A 22,665-nucleotide genomic window follows, 5' to 3' on the forward strand; every position below is an offset into this window, starting at 1 on the left:
CAAAACAAAAACTAGAACCAGTGTTAAATCAGGACACGTGGTTCCTAGAAAGTATCAGAAAACTATAAAATGTGAGCCGTCTCTTTTTCAAAACAACTAGTTCTCAAAAAAAAGATACTTTTAGATGTGGTTTTATCTTACCTTTTGGATAAATTTTTTGAGTTTAGATCTTTAATTTTAAAATTAAAATTAATTTGAAAATAGTACTCAATTGACAAACTATGCAGTCAAATTTGCTGTATCATATCTACACTATAAGCAAACAAACAAAAAAGCAAAATTATTTGAATAAGTTCCCTTTTTTCAGTTTTCTTCAAATTTATGAATACATTTGTTTGAATCCAAAGCCATATTTGAAAGCATTATGAAGTATACAACTAAAAACATCATTGTGGAAAAATTTGGGATAATTTATCTGTAGCCAGACCTGAAAAAATGATGGATTTTCTAAAGTTAAGGTTAGAGATACTTATGTTTATCCTGTTAGACTATGCAGTTTTTCATAATACCTGTACACATATAATTTCTATCATTTTCTCAAAATGTAACCAAAGTTGTTATTGTATTTTGTTTGAATATATGATTCTCCAAAGTTTTAATCTTTCAGCATGGGAAGTTTGAGAATGGATTACCTGGGAAATTGCTTGTTTATTCATATGTATGACAGCTGAGTCCAGCTGTTTTTTTAAGCATCTCTGGAACAGCTGACCACTTTCTCCTGGTCCCGGATTTGAATATAAGAGAACTTGAGGCAACAAAGTTAGATTGGAATGCTTATGATCAAGGAATTCACCTCCCCTGCTACAGCTTGAAGTTACTGGTTTTTGAAACATAGTTGTGTGTGAAGTCATCTTCTCCATCTTGTGTCCTTTCTACATATGTGTATATATTTACACAATTATATCTACCCCACAAATGGAATATGAGGGGCCTGACACAAAATAAAGCACAAAAGATGCAAGATCCAAGTTAATGTTTCAGTCTTAGAAACTTCACTAACTATAATGCCCCATGTATGATTACTGGTACTCATTCTCAGACAACAGGTATAGCAATCTGGAAAAATTGAATAAAACAAAGTTGCTTTTATTCGTTGGTAAAAAGTAAAATGATTTGGTGTCAGCTACTGAAGGCAGCTCATATTCTGCCATCAGTTGAAATTACTTTTATTAAAGAATCTAGCATTGACCAAGTGGGAAAGGACACGAGCACAGGACAACATTGTATGAAAGATAAAGGTCCCTGAAATAACTGCATGCTCTGTACAGCATATGCTTATGTTGACCTTTTAATGAAACTAGAGTATAATTAAATCACTGCTCTTTAAATATTCAAGGCTTTCAAATTAAATGTGCCTTATTTTACAGAAATAGAATAAATATAATCAAATTTCATTTGATTTCAGTTATTTCCTTGCTACAACCATTAAAAAGCCTTTCTTGTGTTAAGAAATGATAGTTTATTCTAATATTCATCATCGTGATTTGAATTCATTGTCCATTGAAGTTAGTGTATTTCAACTCTATAACTTCCAAGGAATTAGTGATAAATAATATTTTTTCAAAAATACCAAACTACAAATAATTTGGGCATGAAACACTATATTTCTTCCACAGAAAGAAATATGACATCTAGGCGTGGTGGCACATTCCTGTAATCCCAACATTCTGTGAGGCTGAGGCAGGAGAATCATAAGTTTGAGTCCAGACTGAGCAATTCAATGACTTAGCAAGACCTTGTCTCAAACAGTCAACAAACCAACCAAACAAACAAATAATTGACTTACAATGTAGCCTGATGTGAAGGCCCTAGGTTTAATTCCTTGTACTGAAAAGAAGAGAAGAAAGAAAAAAGAAATATATTGTACTTTCCTGAATTTTACTGTTGATACAGTGCATATTTTAAAAGTAAAATCTAAAGTAATCTTCTTTGACTCTATGACTTTTGCTAGAGGAATGCAGATGATCTCTATTCTTTTACCACAACTTGTAGCTCAGCTGATTATAGAGAGGAAGATGCACTCTGCAAGGAGGGCAGTTTCAGCCGTGGCTTATGACATCAGGTTCTGCTTTTTTATCTTGAAGGATGTGCATGAGCTGTTCTATGAGTAGGCTCAGCCACCCCACAGCTGCTCCCTGGCAAATCCTACCAACTCCTCCTGTTCTCAGTTGTCTCTATTAGGTTTCAGGCTATGTTCAATGTGTGTTGGATTCTAATTTTCGCCTGCAGGTGACTCATTACTTTTATTTTAGTTCACCATAAATCTATTGAGTTTTGGATATCAGCCTCATTATGTGGCCATATTTGCAAGAATATATTCTCACTTGATGAAAAATGAGCCAACAATAGTAAAATCATTTGTCTTGTAACTTTTTATTGTGGATTACTTATTGTGTCTTCATAAGAAAAATTTCTCAAAAACTCATGAAAGGTGATTAGTTAGAAAGACAGGAAGAGAAAAAGCATGAAGAGTGAAACAGATTCTTTATCATTAAAAAAATTCGTAAGCCTGTTTGAATGGTTTGTAGCTTTTCGAAATTGGTGTTCTTCAAGAAAAGGAATAAACTATTTTGCAGTATTAAACTTTTGGGAAATTATGGAGAGTAGGATATTGTTATTAAAATGGAAAAGATGAAGCATGAAATTAAAGAAAAAACAATGGTAGCTAAGTTTTCTAAAGCTTTGGAAAATTTATTTTAAATGACCTCAGGGCATCTCTGAAGGTTTCTCCCTGAATAATTCTAATATTTCAAAAGTTTCTGCAAGTAACACTTGACCTGTAGCCAGTGACAGAAGAAAAGGAGCAGGTGTTTTAAGAAAACCATGAAGAGTTCATTCCAGGTATTGTGATGAAACTGAAAAGAAAAATATCAAACAAGAAATGCACAAGGGCATATTTATAGAGCAATACTTTGCCCTGAGGATAGATGTTTTGGCAATATAAAGGAAGTGTTTGGTGGCACGTCAGTTGTAGGTTACATATATGAATGGGAGAGTTCAAACAGAAGGTGTTTGAGCCACTGCAGGTTGCTTTTGGAAAGATGTTTGCAAAATTAAGGGCCAATAAGTTAGCAAATTTAAGGGCAAGAATGAAGTTCAAATTTGGAATATTTACATGAAGGACCAGGGAATTTCCTGAGTAAATTAGTTTTATAAGGCATTTATTCAGCAGTTTTATTTCTTTACACATAATGATTTTTCTTTAACATGCAGTTTCACAATTTCATATGCAAACTAGATAGGAATTAGAAACATGTAATTATCAACACAGTTCATGTAATCTGGACAGAGAAGACTATTCAGATATTTATATACTTCATGTAAGCCATCTAAGTAGCAATAAATGAAAGATAGATATAAAGCCTGGGACCCTATATTCCTGAAAATATTATAAAATCTTTATTTCCTAATAATATCATGATATTCTGCCTATATAAACTTAGGGAATAAGAAAAAAGGGTGGAAACTTATGATATTTGCTGTGTTGAATTCAAACCCCATACACCTGAATATACATGGTGTCCTTAGGAAAATTCTCTCAAGTCATTATTTCATACTTTATTTCATTCAGATGGTAATTTTCTGATTTTTCCTTGCTTAGACTATTATTTAATTGATGATATTTTAGTAGGCATGACCATTTTCCTAGTAGATTCTACTATTGGAATTTTATTTTGTTTTTTTCTGTTTCTTTTATTTAGAAAAACTAAGTGTTAATATTTCCTCATTCATAAATATTTTGCAAAGTAATAGGGCAAGTAGTTATTTACTATGTTTGCTTTATTATTTATTATTTACTTTAAAGCTTCAGAGAGGTACAGATATCCATGTTTTTGTAAACCTAAATGAAAATATAAAATTATTTCACTTTTCTCTTTTAAATATATTTTATTTTCCTTGTCATGTTATGTTGAAAGTTCTAAAACTAGATTTTTCCTTTTTTTTTAAAATTATTTGGTATTTTAACCTAAAGACTCTATTATATGCTACTTTATGGTCCACTCACTCACTAGATAATATAGCTACTTTCACGGAAAATTAACATATAGTTTCACAACTTTTTTAAAATTTTAAAAATTGTAAAACCCCATAAAGTATTCAAAAACTAAGTAATCGAGATTATATACAATCTCAATACTGAATAAAAACCCATCTTAATTTAGTACATATTCTCTTAATTGTAGTTCACTGTATACATTATTCAATCAATAAACATTCTCTGAATAACCATGTTTTCTAGAACCTTATTGATGATGAGAAAAGAAACAATAAGAGAGAAATATGGTTTCATAGAGTTTATAGTCCATCGGTGGAGAAATAAACATAAATAAATAAAAGTTGCAAAGTTAGGTGCTAATGAGTGCTATAAAATAGAATGAGATAATTTCCGGTAGTTCTTTTTACTTTGAGAAGGATAATGATTTCTTGAATTTTGATCCACAATGCGTGTAAATCTGGACAGCCTGTATTTTTTTAACCAAATGTTGCATTTTAAAGATTTTCCCATGTTACTATTTTTAAAAATCACTTTTAATATTCAAAAGTGATTAAATTTTATAAGATAAGCCATATTTACACGTTTCTTTCTATATTTTACATTTGTATACTTTCCTTTTTGCTAGGACTAATGCTTTGATACCTATATTTACAGAAATATTATTTCTAGAGTAGGATAATTCTCTATAATTTTACATAGTTCAAAAAGTTTAATTAAATGATACAATTATTCACATTTTCACATGTGGCTAATATTTTGGACGAGTTCACTTATTCAAGCAAATATTTTATGTGTTTCTATGACCTGACAGGCACTCTACTTGATGGTGCAAACAAAAGTCTTTTCTTTGAGTTCACAATTTCCAGGAACACACAAAAGCTTAAATCGATGCAAAAGTTGGACAAATATGATAATAAATTATAAGTTCTAGCTACTGGAAGTATGTATAAAGATAAAAAAGCATATTACAGTCTCTCAATTACATAAATGCAATCTGTTTTGAAGTGTAACGATGTCTTTAACAGTCTCTGGCCTCTTAGAATTTCAGAAGTCCATGAAAAACAGGTGCAGAAAGTCTCTGATATGTGCAACACAGAATATAGATTTCCTTAATCATTCAGATCTGCATGAAGAGCTATGACTTACAATTTTTGGTAAAGTAGCTATTCTTACTGAGATTTCTTACTTTGGTATTGGTAACTGCCATTTAAAATGTAGTATATAATGATCAATTTTTTAGGAAATTGAATAGGCATTTATATTTTATAAATCCCTCCTTAAAAATATCTATGACGATGAATTTAAGCTTTCCATCACAACTTGTTTATGGTTGACTAAGCTATGCTGTGCCCAGAGAATGTGTTGGGGCACTCTCAATGGATTGCCACAGCTCTCTACCCCGTGAGAATTTCACATGAGGGAGTCTTTTGATTACTTATTGCTATTTCTTAGAGTCTTATTTGATGTGGTAAAAGTTTCTGTATTGTTCCATACCATGTTGTTTCTGGATACTGGAGACCACCACAGTTGCCCTAATTCAGATATTTTACACTTTAGTTACTTCTTGGAAAGTCATATAATTTAAAAATAGAATTTTTTTTTTTTTTTTTACGTTAAGAACAACTAGTTCATCACACTTCCCTCCTTTTCCCCCCATTTTACCTCAAACCTAATTTTTTCCAAGTATTATTTCCCCCAAATTTTTTTGGTTAAAGTTTGGGAATTTGCAAACATATTGCATATAGCTTCCTAGAGACATTTATTTATGTTTAAATTGAAGGGAGACTTTGGGAGTTCCTTCCTCAAAGTTATATCTTGAATGTCTTGAAGCTGATTAATTTGAGCTTATCCCGAGGGCTGAGTGAGGAACTGGGAGGCATAGGTTTCCCACAGTTACGTTGTTCTCTGGGGGAACTTTGTGTATGGAAAGAACACTGAATTCAAGTCTTAAGTGTTTTGTTACAGAGCTGTGTCTACATATAATTGACTGGTAAATGCTTCTGAGTAACTCATTTGCCATTTCAGTCAGTCAGTTCTCTCCTCTGAAAGTGGAAGTGGACCTTGATAACATGGGATTACTATTGAAACAACTGATACTATCATATCAATTATATCTAATTGATTACCATTCATATAATTGATATGAAATTACATCTGACTCATTACTATTAATAAATTGATATGAAACAGCTGATTGATTACTATTTATGTAATTAATATGAAACTTATAAATCCTATGGCTAGACAAATAAAAATTATAATACTTATTCAAGCTTACAGTTATTAGATTTAAGTTTAAGCTATGGAATAATTCTGATGAATCTTACATTTTGGAGAGTAATACATTTCTGTTTTCTAGCAGGGATGCAAGAATTGAACTTCACAGTACAAACACTGAGATAAACTGAATGACTCGAGAAAAATGATCAGTAAAATCAATCATTTATTATTACTGGTTTTCTTAAGTATCAGACCATAATAGGTCTTTTCTCAATGATGAGGAGAAAAAAATAAGAGATGAAAGGAAAAAGAAAGAAAGAATAAAGGGAGGTGAAATGTTAATAATAATTTGGTACTGAGAAATTCAGTCAGCAGAGGCGATAGTTAAGTCTGTAAGGTTCTAGCTTATATTTCTGGCAGTCACAATGATCTGTCCATCTGAGCTTTCCACCTTTCACATCAGCAACACAGAACACAAAATGAAAGGAGCATGATTAAAATATGAGTCATACACTTAGTAATTAGCTTCAAGTTTACTTTGAGTTTCCTGGAAGCAGTTTCAGTAAAATAATTTTATCAGCATACTTCTTCTGAATATTCAGCAACATTTCACAGAAGCATTCCCTTCCTCTAAACCAAATCCAGGTTTCCCTTTTATAACTCTTCTTCATTTTTTTTTATTTTTTGAAGATAGATATATAGAAGAGAACTTCTGAAGTTTTACTTCAAAACTTGGAGAAGATAAATATATCTCCTCTAAGCTTTACACGCACACATACACACACACACCACCTATGGTTTCCTATTGGATATTAAAAACAAGAGAAAAGATAGTGGCTCTTTGGACCAATTGGTTCAGAGACAGACAAATGCCCAATCCATTTCTTTTTCCTGTAACACTAGAAACAGATTCGGTCTTAAATATTCAAATTGTGTATTAAACAAATTAAATACTGTATTTCTACAGTACACAAACGCATTTCATGGTCAAATGGTAAAAATCTTATATTTCCATAGGGAGAAAAAATAAATTAATAACTCTAAAGAATAAGGTATTTATCAGGCCTTAATTGTAAAGCATCAACTCTTAAATTATTGAAATTACAGTTCCTACAATTAATAATTGTATTATTTTCTTTCTTGTTACCTTCAAATCAGAGTGGTTAGATGTGATAATTTGAATACCCACAAGTATCTTCAACATAGTTTAGCTTTAAGTAAAAAGGTAATGTTAAATTGCATACAAAATTTTAGAACCTTCCTGCCAAAAGTCTTCCCACGTCCCAGGAACTGTAAGAGTTAACTAGAAAAGCCAAAAGAAACTCTTGCAATGAAAACCAGAACAATATTGCAGATGTGTGGCACTTACAGAAGGTGGAGCCCATTTATTCTGAATGCATATTTAATGTGTAAAATTATTTTTATATCCTAAAACAACCTCCTGAAAATGCTAGGAACTGCAAAGCTAAGCATAACCGATTCCTTCCTAAATATAAAGAAGACAGAAAGAAATGCTCCAAGAGTAAAAAATCCTGGTTACTCACGATTCTTTTCACCTCTCCACCTTGACCCAGCTTTCAGTCTGCCCGAGATACCCAGAGGAGAAGTTATTTCTGCCATTGAGAGCAGCAACATCAGTAACAGCACAGCCATTCCAGGTAAAAATAACCTCGATGGAGAGTCCTGTCACAGGCGAACCTGAAGGCTCTTATTGGGAACAGAAACCTGGAGCCAAACCTGGCATTTTACTCAGCAGAAGTGCAAAGATGCTGTTTTTCCCATAAATTTTAAAAGAGCAGGTATGTTCTCATCAGGCTTTCCATTTGAATTATGCAGAAAATGTTAAAAACGAGAAGGGATGTAACCTTCTTCTATACATGAGCACAAATATCAGGAGAGAAGCTCAGGAGAGAAGCTGGTCTTTCTGCAGCTTCCAGTTCCTAACCTGCTCCTGCCATGTCTCACTTCTTCCAAATGTTTGTCAACATTTTTCATAACATGATAATAGGGAAAAGCTGAGATTTCTGCATTTTCCCACCTACCCATTCTGTACCACAGATTATAGTACTTGACGATATTGAATGTTTAATTTTGGCACTGTGAACACACCTCATTTCAAGCAGAGGTGGTTGTTAAGGAAAAAATATTCTCACTTGTTGGCAGAGTTCCATCCAACATCTTGGAGATGAGAGTCGATGTATAAATATCTTCTGCTAAGACATGATAAAAATACCTCTGAAAAAAGGCAGTGGTAAATAATCATCTTTCCTACTCAGCTTGTGCTGTGCAATTTCTGTATTCAGAGGACAATATAGACAAACTGCCAAAAATATCTCAAATACATGAAGCAGCCGCTGCTTCAGCACACTGCACATTCTAGGATCCTCTGCAATGCATCCTAAACACTCATTTGCTTTGTAAATACATGTTGCTATATTCCAAAGCTTCCAATTTCTGCATAATGATTTTCATCACTTCAGAAGCTGAGCCAATTTTTCAGCAAATCAGACATCTCTGTTTTACAATTAGGTTTATTTCTTGTGGGCAAATCAAAATATCATCTTGGTTATTTTCAAACTATATTGTAATGACATAAGAAGTTTACCTTCAGTTTGGGACAGATTTATTTATTTTTAATTATAAAACAATTTTATGGTTCCAAGAACATTATAGAAAAATATGCATTCATGTCTTTTAACAAGCACATAAAGCTATTTTCAGATATTGTAAAACACTTTGTAATGTTCTACAAGCTAACCTACTGCAGCACTGTATAGCTCACTCAACTGCCAAAACATATTGTGAAAACACATACCTGATAATGTGCTACATACTGTTGGCCCTTTGTTCTGTAGAAGAGTGAGGAAAAAGTCTCCAGCAGGAAAGCATGTAGAATAAATGGATGAAATAGGCTGAGTGTAAGACAAGAAGGGGAGGTGGGGATTGTGGTCATGTGTAGATACGCGCTGTGGCAGCTGCCATTCAACTCCAGTAGAACGGTGTTCTATGGATTTCAGATTTAGGGTTCTCAGATAATTCAGTTATTAAAGAGCAACTAAAAATTCTGACTATTATAGGGAATCTCCTAATTTTTAAAGTAAAAGGAGCAAAACTCTGAACTTATTAACGAGGCATATCAGGTAGAGTATTCTAAATGCTATTCCAACGTAAATTTTCCAGGTGCTTTGATTCAAAACATATGCTTAAAATATAGGTATCAGATATTTTATTACTATCAAATGTCCATGCAATAAATTTCATAATATATATGAATATATATGTGCATATTTATATACACACAAAATATTTTCATGTATTTTGATATGTGTAAAGAAAATTCATATGTAATTTTCATGGAATGAAAGAGAAAATTTTGGACTAACTGGAAACACCTAGGAAGACTTAATTTTTTTTCTTATTCTTACTATGAACCATAGAATCTAGTCATACCAGGACACTCTTCATTTCCAAAAGAACATGAATTTCAAGATAGTCGAGTCTTTTTACTTGTTATCTTTCTTCTTGAAAGAGTGTCTTTTTCCCATTTTTACTCTTTAAAGAGTAACTTTTTCCCATTTTTACTACATAATCCTATTAATACTTAATAGCTTACCAAATTTTATCTTCTCAGAATTTCCCAGGAATAATTGTCCTTTTTTCAAGATTTATTCACATGGAAGTACAGAGGTCAGAATCCTATTTTAAAGTTTATGTGTGTGTATGTGTGTTTTCAATCCTGATCTATAGGTATTTCTGGGCCTATTTTTTTATATTCAAATTCAGTAATGATTGGTATATAGAGAGGACAAGTATCAAAAGAAGGGAATGGGATTAATATGAGAAAATGGAAAAATAGGAACAAAATCTTTGTAAATAGGGAGGACTGGAGGGGTTGAAGGGAGGGCTGGGCAAGGGTGAAAAATAAGAACAAAGAGAGACTATGTAAAGGTGCAAATTTCCGATGATGAATGTCATTATATTGTATACCTAAAATGTACCAATGATTAGAATGAATAATCGATAATGCAAAATAGGAAGAAAAGGTCCAAAGGGGTAGGGGTAGTGGGAGGGGCAGGGGAAAAGAAAGAAGGGAAAGGAAAAATGATGAGAAATGGAAAAAATGGAAATAAAGTCTTTGTAAATAGGGAAGGGTGGAGGGCGTGAAGGGAGGGCATTATATAAAGGTACAATTCCCAATGAGAAATGTAATTGTGTTGTATACCTACAATGTACCAATAAAAGAATTTAATACAAAAAAAGCCTCTTACTTTATGATCCATTTTACTATGACATGGATATTAATTTGAAACGGGTAACTTTTAAAATTATAACATGACCCTTAAAGAGCCATGATAATACTTTCATCCTTTGGACATATATTTGTTTGTATGTTGTCATTTATATACATTGATATCAGTATTGGAAGATTTTAAAGATAAATAAGAAATCCTCGTTACATTTATTTCCTTTCATGTAAATGCATGCAAATGTAAAAAACTCAGACCTCAAATTTAATAAGAATAAGCCTATTTGTCTACAATCATAATCATCAAATAAAGCAGCATCTGAGTCTCCTAATATCTATGTAACATAGTATAATCCCAAAGCTTATATTCTGTATTAATTTTTAGACTATGAGTATTGTGAGATTATCAAGAAGGAGCAGTTATTAATGTAACAAGGTGGATCTAGGAACATCACTCTAAGTCCAGCTTTCAAATCTGCAAGCTATTAACATAAGTGTACTGGAAATTATTGGCAGATGGGTTTAGTCTGCTCTAAACTTATGAACTAGTACAAACTAGTTATGTGGTGGTCACATCCCAAACTGCACACTCCCAGATCTATTTCCATTTAAAACATTAGTTAAGTAATGTTCACTTCTATGCCTTATCATTCCATATGTTTCAAATATTCCTTCCACTTGTCTATGCAAGCATATGCTGGCTGAGTGCAGAGACTTGAGTAATGTCCTCTCTGAGTGAAACTGGTCAGTACCCTTATGCCCAATAAACAAATGCATCCTGCCTTGTAGAAGACAATGAGAGTGATTAAAAGCATCCTGCCATTCACTCATTCAATAAATACTATTTTGAGCAGCCAACATGTGTCAAGGTTTCAGCTAGTTACTGAGGAATCACAGTGAATCAATAGAGGGGGCTCCTGCTTTTATGTAGCTGATAGTCTATTAAGTAGAAGTGGATATATACGAAAATCACATTTTCAGTGCATGCTTTTAAAATCACATCTTCAATGAAGTGAAAGAGAAAATTTCAAAAGGATTATAAAAGCAGATTTAACTTAAAGGTTTATTAATAAGAAATAGGATAAATGAATAAGAACATATGAGGCAAAAGTATGAAAAGCAGAAAATAGCTTTAGTCAGGTAGAAGGATTATGCAGAAGTTTCTCAAAGGAAAGAGTTTGGTTCATGTTAGAATGCATGAATAGCTAAAGAAATAGGTAAGAACCTTTTCACTTTGGTTCTGGGAATTTTGTTAAGGATTCTGAAATTTACTTTCAGGTTTTAAGAAGGAAGAGATTTTTGCATTAAAAGATTGCTCTTGTTAAAGTGATGGAGGTTTATTTATTTATTTAAATGAAAAAATATATTCAAATAATAGATAAAGATAAATACAGTAAATAAAAAATGAATGAATTAACACATTCTGCAGTAGAATCATGAAAATTGGCTAGTGAATTGGACATAGAAGGTGAAGACACAAGGACTCCCTGTTTGCTGCTGGGTTTCAGATGATCTGGATAGAGCAGTCTAAAGAGATTTGGAACCATGGATGAAGAGAAAAAACTCATTGTTCTTTTCATTGTAAAAAAACAAACAACTTTCTGATATGTCACTATCCCTTCAAATGAGATAAGAAAGGAATGATGAAAGTTGTGTGAGAAAGAGAAAAATACATATTAGTATAAAAATAGGACCTCAAATCTAGTGAGAATAAGCCTATTTGTCTACAACATATTTAAAGTTTTAATTCTACTGTAAGGTATATTTGAGTAAAGTCACAATAGTTACAACATTTGAATTAAGTAAAGCCATAATAACTACCATATGGTAAGTGTATTTGAAGGCTGAGCATTGGAACTGCAAAACCAGGTAAAGCCAATTATGTAGTCTAGGCAAGAGATGATAAACGGCTAAGAGTTTCGGCAGTAGTGATAGACTGTGGGACAGATATGAAAACAGTGAGTTTGATAAGACTTAATTGTTACTTTATGTGGAAAGCACGAGCCCATACTGTCAATTATATACTGCATAGCTCATCCTCATATAACAGTAGTGATCACTTCTGGATTATAGGTCAACAATAACATGTGTCCTATCTCTGTACCATAAGTTATAGGATGATGCACTTTTCTAGAGCATAATATCTGAGCATAAGGCGACAAATGAAACATTTTTTCCTATGGTACTTGGCAAATTGCTTGCACATATATTTTCTCCATTAACCAATTCTCAAGCCAGTTTGGAGGATTCAAGCTAATTTTCATCCTTCCCATTTAAAAACAACCCAATCAAGTTCCAATGTTTGAGAGATTAAAGTAATTTTGAAATATCAAATATTTATATTAGAAAATGGTAGAGATTATATAGTAGTTTTAAAATATTTCAAAAATTCTGTGCTTTCCTTTTTAGGAGTAGACACGAATTTCCATCTCTGTCAGTGTGGACTAGGATACTATTGAGAATAAGTTGGCCATGATGTTGTGACTGAGAAGAGACTGTAAAAATTATTAGGATTTCCTTCTCTTTTTCATTTTCTCTTTGAGACATTTATGCTGGAGCAGCCAGCTGCTGACTTTTGAGGACACAGGGAGCATATGGGGAGGCCCACACAGCAAGGACCTGAGCTATTGGTCCAATAGCTAGTGAGGAACTAATATCTTCTTACAGCACATGAGTACATGGGCCCTAATGACTACAGCTCTGGTTTACAGCTTGGCTGTCACTTATAAAAGATACCCAGAGCCAGAACTACTCATCCAAGTTGCTCCGAGATTTGTGGTCCTCTGAAACTATGAGAAATGAAAGATAATTATTATTTTAGACTATTGGACTTTGAGGATCAATCACTATATAGCAGTGGATAACTACTAAAACTTGGATCACCACTTACCCAATCATTCTTTTCATCCCAACTACTTCCAAAACCATTGCTTCGATTCTATATTAACCTGGTTGGTAAAGGTCACAACTGACCTCGTAATGTCCATCAACCACATTATTGTCTAATCTCCTTTAAATGAGGGGAGAGGTTAAATGTTATTACTAGGAGTGATAGACTTGCATTCTAATCAATCATACATATTTTTATGTTTGATTAGGAAAGTGTTTTGTATGTTTTAAAAGAGGCAATTATCTCTCACTTCACATAGCCCTTAACATAGCCCAAGTTTGCACTCCAGCCAGATGGCCATACACATTTAATTTACAGATTTGGTTTTAGAATGCATGTTATAATCAGGTCATTTCAAAACTGCCACCACTTTGTCTCATGAAATGCCTTCTTCATATGGGATATGCTAGCACCGTATCTGATGCATCATAGAGTCTTGATGAATATCTCATATAAATAACCCATTGATGGTACATTCACCTACGAAGAACACCAACATGGGGGAACCAACCCCTGTCAATGGCGCTGCCTTTGTGCCTTTTTTAACTTCTTCCAGGAAGTCCTAGTCTGTCTCTAGCACCTGCGTTTGAGGTGGTCATAAGTGCATTTCTTTTTATGATGTATAAAAGAGGATTTTGCACTGGTTAAAGCTTTCCATTTCTTTTTTTTTTTTGATATCACGTTCCAATAACTAATACTGTCAAACTACTTTAGAGATGAACACAAACCTAAAGATCAATTGTAGTTACTTTTATATCCTGTGAATTAGATTCAGCAGATTACATATATAAAGATAAATGTGAGCGGAAAATAATTTTGCCAAAATCATTTTATGGTGTTGTTAATGCCATGATCAATGAAAAATATCTTCAGCAATGATAGTTTCCTGCACTTCTTGTCATTAATTAGAACAGATATTTATACATTGTCTCAATAAATTTTAATTAAATGAATAAATTAATAAGCAAAATAAAACAAACTTTTATATGAAAATAGCATTAACATTATTTTTTAAAATGAGCATCAACGTACATAATAGCTTAATTTCATAATTTCAGTAGCAGGCCTGAAATTCTTTTAGGATCTGTACAGGTGAAATCTGAATATATCCATAAATGGATGGATGGACAGAGACACTGTGTAGGTGATAAATAGGTATTAGTTATAACTATGCTACTTAACTCACAATCTATTCTGCCACCAAGCAAGCAAAGTTAGAAAAAGAAGTAAAAACAGAAGGAAATCAGACTCTAAATAAAGAAATATTTAATGAAAAAACATGGCTTTGTAAATGGATTAAGTATCAAGCTGTATGGAAAAAGTCTTAATCTATGTAGAACTCAAATTAAATTTGGGGACAAATTATAATTAGTATTTGAATATTCAGTCCACAAGTAAAAAACTGAGGTGACCAAAGGTGCAGGTGCACATCCATGTCAAGAGGGCCTTGGATGACTAGAGCAGATAACATCAGTAGGGAAAGCTGTAGTGAAAGGAACTTTAGTGTCACATGTCATAAGACACTGATTTGAGCAGTATGGATTCTGGGAAAATTCAGCAAATTGTTACAAGTTCTGGAGCAAAATATTGTGAGGATTGAATTAGGCAAACAAGATGATCTCTTCTTCTGTATTTACTCAGCACCTCTTAAACACTGGACTCATCTCAAGTGGAAAAGCACAGTTGTCCTTCCTCTGAGTATCACAAATACTATTATAAATTTTCCCTCTCCATAATGTGATAGGACAGTTTTTCAACAAAGTCACAGCAATGAGTCCACTTCTCATTGTTAACAAATTTTTCTGTATTGTCACCTTTCCTGTTGCTGGACAAAAATATCTGATGGACACAGTTTCAAGAGGAGAGATTTATTTTGGTTAATAACTTCAGAAGGTTCAGTCCATGGTTAGCTGGACCCAAGGCAGAAATATTACGGCAGAAGAGCTTGGCAGAGGAAAGTTGTTTACCTCATGGGAGCCAGGAAGCAGAGAGACAGGGAAAATGTAACAGAAAGGGAGGTCCAGGGACCAGATATGACCTCCAGGCTTACCTTCATAATCTATGCAGACATACCCAGAAATGTGGATTACTAATCTCCTGCAAAGTCTCTCAAGCCAATCAAATTGACAATCACTATTAACCATCACAAATGTATCAGTATGAAAGAAAAATTATAATCTTCCTTCCCTTTCTCCTTTCTCTCTTTCTTTCTTCCTTATTGCTGGTGATCTAAACCAGACCCTTACATGCTCAGCATACTCTACCACTGAGTCACTTATCAACCTCCCCCCAAAACTATGATTTGACACATTAAGAAACTAAAAGGTAAGAGTTTTTAGCTTATGACTGAATATCATTCCCACTATCCCTTTGTGCACTTCTTGCATACAGAATTTTAGCCAATGTGAAAAGTTTGTTTTGGATTGTAAGTCTGTGGTTTAATTTACTACAAAAGATTTCATGAGAGGTCTGGCTGATGTCTGGGAAGTTGATGATGAAGAATTGGTGTTCTTCTTTAAACTTTTCTGAAGAATGCAAGTGCGAAAGGAAGTGTAGGACATTGATATGTAGGAGTGTCATAAACCATAATCAAAACAAAAGGAAAGTACATCTGGCAATGGGTTTTAATATTTTTGATTAAGATTTTTCTAAATGTAATCATTATTTATCACAAATATGTACTAATGAAAGTAAAAAAAATCATAAAGTAATTTTCAAGATTACCTTTGAATACTAACTGTGGAAATCTAGTGTTAACATTTTCCATACTGACGTTAATAAAATATGATGTATGGTGTTTCCAGTATTTCCAGTTCTTATCTATGAAATGTACTACTCTCCTTCTAATAAATCATTGAAAAACATGATGAAATTAACAGAAACATGAAGTCTTCTGTTAGAACTTATATATAAAAATACTTGTGATACTAAAAGCTATGCACTGTTTAATGTAACATGATTTAATTTAATCCATTTCATAACTATATTCCTACTTTATCAGGTGTTTCAGATTTCATGAGATTTTGCATTTTTAGAATGGTACCAGTTGAAATTCTAATTTTTATCACTGCCAAAAGAATTTTAAGTTTATATAAAAAGAATCTGATTAATCAATATTTATGTAAAAGCAGAACACATTATTCAATTTAATTTTCTGGTTAAACGAAAGTGAATTAGAGAATCTTCAATCCATGTTAGAGCAACCTTTCTATAACACATTTCTCAGCAATAAATACATAATCTTGCACACAAAACTTGGTTTCTCATCAGCAGCAACAGTTTTTGTGATACCTAAGATTCATTAGTGTCGTCCTGCAAGACTTCAGATAGGCTCTCCATCAGGATAATAGGCTCCTCTGAAAGACTATTTAGACTGTCTGCAAAAATTACAACAGCAGTTTCAATGACTCCATTTTTGCCTTTTTGTGGGATTTTGACAATTGTCCTATGGAGAAGGGGAGTCTTTTTCAATACCACTTGAATCTGCAGTTGTCTTATAACTTGTTTTGATCAATTTGATGCAGCAAAAGTGGCATGCCTAACTTTTGAAATTGTGCCTTAAGAGACCTTAAAGCATCTGCTCTGGCTCACTTGGAAGTGTCCCCAGCTGCTGCTGAAAAAGGAAACTGGTCCCTCTGATTGGGGAGTGAGAGGCCATGGTGAGAAGAACCAACACACTGCCGCAGCCAGTCAGCACAAGCTGCAGATGGGAGCAGAGCTCCAATGGACCTGCTTACCCAGATGACCACAGCATACATTCTGCAAAGGAACTATTTCAGCCAAATCCATGCACACTCATGGCTCTGTGCTTTTATTTATCCTGTTTTGGCCTCGGTCTCTTACTTTGTAAAATGAAGGTAAGGATAGTATTTGACTTGCAGAATGATTGAAAATTTAAATGAGTGAATATAAGTAAGAATATTAAAATATTACTGAGGCTAGAATAAGCACTAATAACATTCTAGTGAATGATATTATTCGGGTTATCGATGCAACTTTTACTCTTCATCTTTTACAGGCAAGGAAAATTAGATCCAGATATTAAGTGGTTTTCACAAAAGCACATAGGTCCAGAACTATTATCTAGAGCTATTATCTAGGAGCAGACATACATGTTCAATCAGCTCACATTTTTACACCTTCCTTATGACTCATAGCTGCAGCCAAGGTGCCAGTCATTGTAGCCAATGAGGTCATATAATGTAATGAAAATAATATGAAATTTTATATTACTTGTGCAAATAATATTTTATTAACCTAGTGTAACTAAATTAAGCATTTGAATACCAGTTTGTACAATGTGCCAGCCTCTCCCTTCCTGTTGGGTATCATCTTTCATGACTCTCATACTGAGGGCAGGTTTCAAGCACCTAATTTCTGTTTACCTCTGTGCCTGCTGCTTTTGCTGGCTGTGCTGCCTCTGCCCTGTAACTTCACTCTGCCATAACTTCGACAGTTACTTTCAAAGGAAGGTCTCCCCTAACATAGCCTCCTGTATGAATATCCACTGCATCACACTTAATAGGTTATTGCATTCTCTCTTTTTTTCCATAGTTTCTGTCAAGACATTGTTGCTAAAATGGTATGTGAGAGTTTTAAAGGTTGTTGTTTACATAATCTTTGGGCTGTAAATTCACAGAAGGAAGATTATAACTGTTTTTGTTTTTCTGGACCTAATAAATTCTCACTGGATGAACACATTCTGCTATTACAATGCATGCCAGTTGGGTAACATGGTTCCTTCTTGTGTCTGTGTCTTTAATCATCTCTTGACATTTTCTAGTGGAAATTTCTATTTTAGAGACAAAAGGAGAGTCTTGATTTAGTGTACAAGTCTAGCTTTTAGATTGTCAGACCTGCGGTGATCTCAATTTCATTACTACAGCCTTGAACAGATCAGGGAATCTCTGCATTCAGTTCAGTACCATACTGCAGGGAAAATAATAGCTATGTTGCATAATTCATAAATGTATGTGTATCTTAATAAGTTAGAGTTTGAATTGCATCAATTATATAAAGTGCATTGAATATGCAGTGTCTCAATATTTTATAGAAATTATGATCAGGGAGAATTTTATAAATGAAACTCTGCAATGCTTTTTTTATTTTCACGTATATATGAAGGAACTCAATTTTTATTCAAATATCTTGCAAACAGTTTAGGTTTTTAAAAAAGTGCATTCACTAGAGAGCTATGAATTTTCAAGGAGTTACAGTGAAGATAGGACCATTGTTAATGCAGGTAGATGCTCTAAATCTTGGAAGTAATAAAACTTACTTTTCTTATAGGCAAAAAGTAAGATAATTTACCATTTACATTAAAATGAACATAATGAAATAAAACTTTCTAAAACTGTATGAGACAGGCATAAGAACAACCAGAAAGTCAACAGAATATTTTATATCTTGTTTTCCTAATTATTTTGTTATTTGGGTTATTATTCTTTGTTCTTGGATGAGTTTTGTCTTTAAGGAACATAGAATACAATCAACTTAAATATTAAAATACTATAAACAAAATTTAATGTTTATATATTTGATGCATATACATGCATAGGAATATGTGTGGGTCTGTTTATATTTTATACACTTAGTTACTGAATGATTTATGGGTGGTTGTAAACAATGGGCATTTATATTCATTTATTAGCATTGATATAGGTATAGTATTTCTGTTGCATATCTTACCTTCATATTTGCATCCTTCCTGGGGACATTTTATACTTTCCATTAAGTACCTTTAAGAAACCATTTACAATCACATTTCTACCAAAAATTCGGTTGCCTTACATTTTTGTACATTTGTTCAAATCAAGCCAGTAGGGTATCTTTCTAAAGGTACAAAGGTTCTTGTTTAAAGGAAAAACAGGATACTTCATCTATTTTGTGTTTCAAGACATATAAAAAGATATATGAATGCTGCCAGACATAAAAAACAGCTATATGACTGAAATTGCAGAATACTGTGTGACACTTTTATTTCCAATGTTAAAACACTTTGAAAACAAATACTAGAGATAAAAGTTTATCCACAACATTTGTATCTTATTTTAAGAAGCAAATATATAAAAAAAAATGTTGACGTTCAAAGCAGAAGCATACCTAACCTGCAATACTACACAAATTCAGAGAACAGCAATACATTGTTTACATTTGCTTTCACAACTGCCTTTATTTGACATTTTATTGATAATCTTATAATTTTTATAATATTAAAAGATATATTTGATTGAGTCAATTTTATACTTCTATCAAACTACTTTGGTGGTAAATATTATCTGTACTAGAAATTGTCTCCAGCATCCTCACTAGTTTTTTGAAAGTGGAAAAAACAGTGTACTTCATAATTGATTAAATATATTTTAATAGAATAGAAGTTTTTCTATCTCATTTGAATAAAATAATTTAGCTAGGGCTTTTTTCTGGCTTTATACTGACTACGGAATGAAAAAACTTGATAGTTACATCTTATATAACTGTATAGCTTTTCAAGAAGAGTTTGACAAAGATTTCAGTTCCAAACCTGCATTAAACATTTCATCTGATGTACTAATTAGTCTAACCATCTTCATAAGAGTCCCCTGATTCTACCATTTATTTTTTATGGCCGAAAATATAAATATTAATTTATTACCGCATCAACTAAAATATTTGAATTATCGCCTTTGTGTGAAAGGGGAGAGAAAAAGTAAAATGGGAGCAAGTATTTCTCAATGCGTTTGGAAATAAAGGTGTTTTGATGACAACTGAGCTCTTATTTAATTCCAAATGCACTCTTATGTTGGAATTACAATTTCTTTTGGTTTACACTGATGTCATATCTAAGTAACCAAACTGTCTTAGAACTATTTGTGTCATTATAAAAGCAACTATGGGTTCAAGAAACTAGAGGAATTTATAGCTAAATGGGTGCACATTGAGGCCATACTCTTAAATGAAATAAATAGGACAGACATGTAAATATCGAATAGTTTCTCTAGTGTGAGAAACTGAAAGTATAAATAAAGATGAAAATGATTAAAATGAATAATTGATAATATTAAACAGGAAAAGGCCCAAAGGTGTAGGGGTGGTGGAAGGGGAAAGGGACAGGGAAGAAGGGAAAGGAAAAACTATGAGAAAAGAAAAAAAAATGGAAACGAAGTCTATGTAAATAGGGAAGGGTGGCGGGGGTGAAGGGTGCACAGGTAATGGGGAAAAAAATAAGAACCAAGATACATCATGTACAGGTACAAGCACCCAATGATAAATGTAAACACACTGTATACCTAAAATGTACCAATAAGTGTGTGTGTGTGTGTGTGTGTGTATATATATATATACACACACACACACACATATATATATATATATATATATATATATATATATAAAGCAACTATGTGTTTATGCAATATAAGAATTCTGGAAGAGTCAATAGTATTTTATGTTTGTTTATTTTTATTTTTGTGGAATAAACTCCCAACACACAGAAATTATCCATCTCCTTCCTTTTGATTGAACTATCTTGACTTAATTCATATTACTTCTGTATATTTTCACTACTGTCCCAGAAATATTAGCTTATAGTGCTTGAAATAATGATTTTTTCAAATGGCTAATTCATCCTGAAATGCTCTTATAGATTATAATGGAAAGAAATATTTTTTAAAATTCCTAAGCAAATCAATCCACAACATTAAAAAGGTAGAAAAAAGTACTGTGAAATAAATGAGACCGGGAGCAGGATTGAGTCAATCTCATCTATAGGAAAGAGAAATATAAACCTCAGAAATAAAAGCTCTGAAGAGCTGTCAAAATATTTTAATTTTTACTTGTAAGGAAATTTTGCGTTACACATTGCCAATCTTCACTTTCACATTAAAGTGTAAATGTTCATAGGAAGTAGCTACATGTTAAATTGTTATCACAGTTCCATGAAGTGTGAAATCTCAAGAGACAGCTTTAGGGTGTTAAAAGGCCTACATTCAGAGTCTGACGATGTTCTACTCCAGATAAAGAGATCTGGATAGGTCATTTGTCTAGTGAAATCTCCGCTTTCTCACCTGTGAAATGTGTATGTTAAGAATTCCCAGCTAGCCAGGTGTGGTGGTGCATGCCTGTAATTCTAGCATTTGAGAGTCTGGGGCAGGAGTGTTGTGGCGAGTCAGAGGCCAGCCTGGGCTAGCTGCATAGTGAGCTCAAGGCCAACCTGAACTACATAATGAGAGAACCTGTCTCAAAAAAACCAAAATGCCTAGCTCCAAATTTCTATGTTCCTCTATTTAGATGATACCTAGACATATGATTATGACTGTAAATCAGCATAAATCAGCACTGTCTTTAATAGTTTTCCTGAAAGCCATTGAATGATTTAGCTTGGTTAGCTTTTTTTTTTATATATTTTTTTGATTTTTGTACTTGGGATTGAGTCTATAGACTTCACACTGAGCTACATTTCCAGTCAATTCTTTTTTAAAAAAAATTTTGAGAAAGGGTCTTGTTAAGTAACTAAGTTGCCCAGGCTGTGGTCAAACTTGAGACCTCGGAGTATTGGGATGTGATTAGCATTTTTGAGGAAAAATATCAAGAATAACTTCTGTGGGAAATGCAATAGAGATTCAAGGACATAGATTTATGGAAATACATGGTGAATAGAAAGATGGGGGAATATGAAGGATAGGAATGGAGACAGGTGAGATGTGCTTGAAGTTCTTCTTACATAATTTTCCCAGCCATAGGAGAATATTAGTACATATTAATATGGGCATATTAATACACAGTGGTGGCCATAAGATGGCCCTTCCTTCTTTTTTAAGGTTTCATTTGAACTTTCTAATTGTATATGTTGCAGAAAAGTTTTTCTTCTGTATAAAAATGTAGCATTGGATCCATCTTCCATAAGATCATTCTTTGAGGTCCTTTTCTTAAAGATACATTTAAAGCAACATTTCTTTAGGTAGATGGCTGTTCATTGTTGTTTAAATGATGTTACCGGAATTGCAATTATCTCTTTATTCCATTAACAATATAATCAGATATTTGTTTTAGTCAAATGGAAAGTATACTGAAATGTACAAGACCTGTAAGAAAGTAGCTAAAACAGTTTACTCTCTGATCTAGATTAGTTGTATTTCTCCCAAATTAATCATGGACAATGTCAATAACTGGATTTATATATAATTAATTGAGATTATCTCATACTGAATGTGACTTGGACAAGGCTGAGTCTATCGCCTACTATTTGGAAATTGCTAAACACTCCTTAAGCTAATTCAACTTATCCACTAGTCATTTACTCATGCACATATGATTACAAAATGCCAGACACTC

At 33.0% G+C, this 22,665-nt stretch overlaps 1 protein-coding gene across 6 annotated transcripts in view; it reads right to left on the bottom strand.

Moving 5' to 3' along the window:
* Robo1 (roundabout guidance receptor 1) overlaps window positions 1-22,665 on the bottom strand; it is a 1,092,891-nt gene that overhangs the window by 754,812 nt on the left and 315,414 nt on the right. For 2 of the 6 annotated variants that reach the window (XM_087213881.1, XM_087213895.1), the window contains exon 1: window positions 7,762-8,158. The exons of 1 other annotated variant lie outside the window; for it this stretch is intronic. In XM_087213881.1, the coding sequence (XP_087070007.1) occupies window positions 7,762-7,870 (109 nt within the window). In that variant the 5' untranslated portion in view covers window positions 7,871-8,158. Of the gene's footprint in view, window positions 1-7,761; window positions 8,160-22,665 lie in introns of those variants that run through there. 3 more of the 6 variants (XM_087213903.1, XM_087213874.1, XM_087213887.1) reach the window with 3 other exon arrangements.

Source organism: Heterocephalus glaber, unplaced genomic scaffold (assembly GCF_053883595.1).
Source record: "Heterocephalus glaber isolate CG9 unplaced genomic scaffold, H.glaber_assembly_v1.0 deba00000122, whole genome shotgun sequence".
Classification (NCBI taxonomy): Eukaryota; Metazoa; Chordata; class Mammalia; order Rodentia; family Bathyergidae; genus Heterocephalus; species Heterocephalus glaber.